The sequence below is a fragment of the Alosa sapidissima genome, chromosome 24, assembly GCF_018492685.1.
Source record: "Alosa sapidissima isolate fAloSap1 chromosome 24, fAloSap1.pri, whole genome shotgun sequence".
Lineage (NCBI taxonomy): Eukaryota > Metazoa > Chordata > Actinopteri > Clupeiformes > Clupeidae > Alosa > Alosa sapidissima.
Genome location: NC_055980.1, coordinates 29,107,083 through 29,112,082, shown reverse-complemented (window position 1 = coordinate 29,112,082; position 5,000 = coordinate 29,107,083). Strand labels below are relative to the sequence as shown.

The window sequence follows — 5,000 nt, the reverse complement described above, 5'->3', positions numbered from 1 at the left end:
CTGTGTCCTTCTCCCACACGGTGAAGCCCGTGGACCTGCCCAGCCCCCGAGACATTAGATCCGACGCTGAATGCTGGGTCACTGGCTGGGGCCACGTAGCTGAGAACAGTAAGTATGTGTGTGTGTGTGTGTATGTGTGTGTGTGTGTGTATGTGTGTTTGTGTGTGTCACTTGTCTCTCTCTCTCTCTCTCCCTCCTTCCTCCTCTTCTCTCTCCCTCCTTCCTCTTCTCTCTCTCCCTCCCTCCTCTTCTCTCTTCTCTCTCTCCCTCCTTCCTCTTCACTTCCTCTTCTCTCTCTCCCTCCCTCCTCTTCTCTCTTCTCTCTCTCCCTCCTTCCTCTTCTCTCTCTCCCTCCTTCCTCCTCTTCTCTCTCTCTCCCTCCTCTTCTCTCTTCTCTCTCCCTCCTTCCTCTTCACTTCCTCTTCTCTCTCTCCCTCCCTCCTCTTCTCTCTTCTCTCTCTCCCTCCTTCCTCTTCTCTCTCTCTCTCTCCCTCCTTCCTCCTCTTCTCTCTCTCTCCCTCCTCTTCTCTCTTCTCTCTCTCCCTCCTTCCTCTTCTCTCTTCTCTCTCCCTCCTTCCTCCTCTTCTCTCTCTCTCCCTCCTCTTCTCTCTTCTCTCTCTCCCTCCTTCCTCCTCTTCTCTCTCTCTCCTTCCTCTTCTCTCTCCTTCCTCTACATTCCTGTTCTCTCCAACAACTAGAGTGACGATATCAAATGTTCCTCCTTTTATTCCAAATGATGACATTGAGAAGGAACTTTCTAGGTTCGGGAAGTTTGCCAGTGGAATTAAAACGATTCCGCTTGGTTGCAAAAATGATGCTCTTAAACATGTGTTGTCCTTTAGACGGCAGGTGTTTATGTTTCTAAATTCGCCGACGTTAAATGTTTCGTTTCGGTGCATGTATGGTGGAAAGTCGTACATGCTATATGCTAGTACGGGTGAGATGCGGTGTTTTGAGTGTGGAAACATTGGTCATGTAAAGCTGAGCTGCCCCTCGAAATCAGGAACACAGCAAGGAGCAGGAGTCGCCCCAGAAGGGGAAAGGCATACAGGAAGTATTGTGTCGGGTGGGGAGCAGGTTTGTGCGGAGAACCTTGATCAAAATGAGCAGGGTCAGGAATATAGAAAAGGAGTTGGGGGAAAACAGTATGGGGCGTGTTAATGAGTTACATAATAAGACGCAGGAGCTAAGAGCATTGCTACAGGAGAGGGCGAATGGGGCATTAATTAGAGCCAGGTTTGCTGCAATCAATGATATGGATGCTCCCACTAAGTATTTTTTTAATTTAGAGCATAAGGTTGCGCAGCAGAGTCAGATGTGTTACTTACGTAAGAGTGATGGGACACTAACGCATGATCCTGTGGAGATGAGGAGGATGGCAATGGATTTTTACGCTGATCTGTATGGAGCTTCTGAGTGCGATCCTGAATGCTTGGGGCAATTGCTGGAAGGCCTTCCAAGGCTGGGGGCGGATGACAGGGGAGCGCTGGACAGGGATATCAGCCTACAAGAGTTGTCTGAGGCTGTCCAGCAGCTTTCCAAGGGGCGTTCACCTGGTATTGATGGCCTGCCAGCGGAATTCTATCAGTGCTTTTGGGGACTGTTAGGCAAGGACTATTTGGAGATGCTGCAGGAGTGCCTTAGGAGGAGTGAGCTGCCGGTTAGCTGCAGGAGAGCAGTTCTAGCCCTACTCCCTAAAAAGGGGGACCTTGGACTACTGAGGAACTGGAGACCCTTATCTTTGATGTGCTTGGACTACAAGATATTGTCAAAAGTCTTGGCCAATAGACTCAAAGGTTTTTTGGATATTTTAATAGCAAAGGACCAGACGTACTGTATACCGAGGCGGACTATCATGGACAATTTGTTTTTAATGAGAGATATGATTGATGTCTCAATAGAGAATAATCTTAATCTTGGGTTTTTATCAATCGATCAAGAGAAAGCATTTGATCGAGTGGGCCATGAGTACTTTTTCAATGTGTTGGAGGCTTTTGGGTTTGGGGGAAGACTTGTTTCTTTTTTAAAGCTGCTGTACAAAAGAGCATCAGTAATGCTTAAAGTAGGAGGTGGGCTCAGTCATCCAGTCCTGGTTAAAAGGGGGATACGCCAGGGCTGCCCTCTCTCAGGGCAGCTGTACAGTCTTGCAATAGAGCCATTGCTGTGTCTTTTAAGGAAAAGGTTAAAGGGTGCTTCTGTACCTGGATTGGGATTGTCTTGCTCTATTTCTGCATATGCTGATGATCTGACTGTTTTTATTTCAGGAGAGGATGACGTTTCAGCATTATCTGGGGCTCTTGATGTGTATGGGAGGGCCTCATCAGCAAGGGTCAACTGGGGCAAAAGTGAGGGGTTTATTGTGGGTGGGTGGGCAGGAGAGGGGCCACCTTCACTACCAGGGGGTGTTCAGTGGGGGCATGATGGGTTTAAGTTTCTGGGAGTGTTTCTGGGAAGGCAGGAGTATAGACTCAAAAATTGGGAGGGATTGCCGGAGAAGGTGGCTGCCGAGTTGTCTAAATGGAATTGGCTATTACCTGAGCTATCCTACAGGGGTAGGGTCCTGGTCACTAATAACCTGGCTGCCTCCACGTTATGGCACAAGCTCGCTGTGCTGCAGCCCCCAGACCAGATGGTTAAGGAGGTGCAGAGGAAATTGGTGAACTTTTTCTGGTCAGGGCAGCATTGGGTTCCTGCCCCAGTGCTGTATCTTCCCACTTCGGAAGGGGGTCAAGGGCTTGTGGACATACGAAGCCGGATTTGCGCATTCCGGTTGCTGACTGCTCAGAAGTTGCTCTATGGGACAGATCTGGCCTGGGCAGCAGTGGCCTGTTGTCTTCTGAGGAAGGCAACGCCAATGGGTTTTGACTGTCAGCTTTTCCTTTTGGATCTGAATGGGCTGGATTTCACAAGACTGTCTCCCTTTTATGCGTCAGTTTTAAGAGCATGGCAGACTCTGAAGAAAGAGTGGATTGCATCACAAGTGGGGGAGTGGATCATGGGGGAACCTTTGTTCCACAATCCTTTTCTGAGGACAAAGATCTTGTCTACAGAGACTGTGAAGAGCTGCCTAGTGAGAGCTGGGCTCACGGTTTTGGCCCATCTACGGGATGGGAGCGGCTGGAGAGCAGCAGCCTCACTGCAGCGTGACACTGGCATTCGGTCCCTAAGAATCCTGGTGAGGATGCTGGAGGAACTAACCATGGCGTTGCCGGCGGTATGCAAGGAGGCCCTGCAGGTACAGTCACCAACAGGTTGGGAGGTGCGGTATCACTGTCCCTCAGTGTTGGTCTCGACGTCCATTTCTCACGCTTTGGATGATGAGGGGGGCGGTGTAGCTTCCCATGGGGAGTTGGATGCTAGGCCCTTTCAAGAGCTCGATAGAAAAACGTTGTACTTGGTGTATGTGAGAGCGTATTACCAGGCTGCACTGGGTGGTGCTAGGGCGTGGAGGTGGCCAGAAGTGTTTGGGGCAGGATTTATACCTGCTTGGAGGTCTTTTTATAAGCCTCCAATCGAGAAACGTACGGCCGATCTACAATGGAGGCTCGTCCACGGGGCTATAGCTACAAACAGACATGTGGCACACCTGAATCCGGCAATTGGGAGGGGGTGTCCCTTTTGTGGGTTGGATGAGACAGTTGAGCACCTTTTTCTTTTCTGTGTAAGACTGGGGGAGCTCTTTGAGCTCCTGAGTGCCTGGGTAGCGAAGGTAGGAGTAGTGTTTTCTTTTCAATTCTTCATTGGGGTTGTATACAAGGCCAAAAGGAAAAGGGAAGTGTGTTTTGTCAATTTCTTGTTGGGTGCAGCAAAAATGGCAATTTGGTTGTAAAGGAAGTACAAGATGGCGGGGCGAGTTTCAACCAATCCTGTGGAGATTTTTAGGGGGGTGGTGGGGGGGAGAATCAAGTCTGAATATGCTTTTTACAGGATGGTTGATGACATTGAGAGATTTCTGGTGGGGGGGGATGGGCAGGTTGTTTTCAACATATGAATCTGCTCTGCGAGCCCTGTGATGTTTCTTTTTAACTTGTAACTTGTATGTGTTTTTAACATGATTTTATTGTGTAGTGGTTAAACACCTGATATTGTTTTTAATAAAGGAGTGTTAAGCCTCTCCTTCCTCTTCTCTCTCTCCCTCCTTCCTCTTCTCTCTCTCCCTCCTTCCTCTTCTCTCTCTCCCTACCTCCTTCCTCCTCTTCTCTCTCTCCCTCCTTCCTCTTCTCTCCCTCCTTCCTCTTCTCTCTCTCTCTCTTTCTCTCTCTCTCCATCAGAGCCGCTGGGTGGGAAGGAGACTCTGCAGGAAGTGCGGGTGTCTCTGGTTGATGACATCACGTGTCGCCGGCTCTTCCCCAAGATGACTGACGGCATGACATGCGCTGGTGACCTTAATGGAGGGAAGGACGCCTGCCAGGTCAGTGTGTGTGTGTGACCTGAACCTTAACGAATGGAAAGGATGCCAGCTCGGTCAGTTTGTGTGTGTGTGTTTGATACATGTGCATAATGTGTGGGATTATTGAGTGTGAGAGAGAAATATGTATGTGTGTGTGTGTGTCTATATGTATGTGTGTGTGTCTCTCTGTGTAGGTCTGTGCATTAAATTTGAGTATATGTGTGTTACATGCATGTGTATTACATATGTGTGTGTGTGTGTGTTACAGTATATGTGTGTAATCATTATAAACTGTGTGTGTGTGTGTGTGTTTGGGTCTGTGCATTACATTTGAGTATATGTGTATTACATGCATGTGTATTGTATATGTGTGTGTGTGTGTGTGTTTGGGTCTGTGCATTACATTTGAGTATATGTGTGTTACATGCATGTGTATTGTACATGTGTGTGTGTGTGTTACAGTATGTGTGTGTAATCATTATAAACGGTGTGTGTGTGTGTATGTGTGTGTGTATGTGTGTGTGTGTGTGTGTGTGTGTACAGACTCTGGAGGGCCCCTGGTGTGTGTCCCTGCTGGAGATGAGAAGAGGAGGTTTGTGCAGGTCGGCAT

General features: G+C 48.6%; 2 protein-coding genes across 2 annotated transcripts in view; one reads left to right on the top strand and one right to left on the bottom strand.

Moving 5' to 3' along the window:
• Positions 1-1,482, bottom strand: part of cln3 (CLN3 lysosomal/endosomal transmembrane protein, battenin) — a 23,265-nt gene extending 21,783 nt beyond the window's left edge. The window contains exon 1 of the mRNA XM_042081802.1: positions 1,478-1,482. The gene's annotated coding sequence lies outside the window, so the exon portion shown is untranslated. The remainder of the gene's footprint in view (positions 1-1,477) is intronic.
• The window catches only part of LOC121700771 (serine protease 33-like), a 12,159-nt gene that overhangs the window by 1,069 nt on the left and 6,090 nt on the right, over positions 1-5,000 (top strand). The window contains exons 2-4 of the mRNA XM_042083978.1: positions 1-108; positions 4,272-4,415; positions 4,934-5,000. The exon at positions 1-108 is cut by the window's left edge and continues 173 nt beyond it; the exon at positions 4,934-5,000 is cut by the window's right edge and continues 31 nt beyond it. Of these exons, the coding sequence (XP_041939912.1) occupies positions 1-108; positions 4,272-4,415; positions 4,934-5,000 (319 nt within the window). The remainder of the gene's footprint in view (positions 109-4,271; positions 4,416-4,933) is intronic.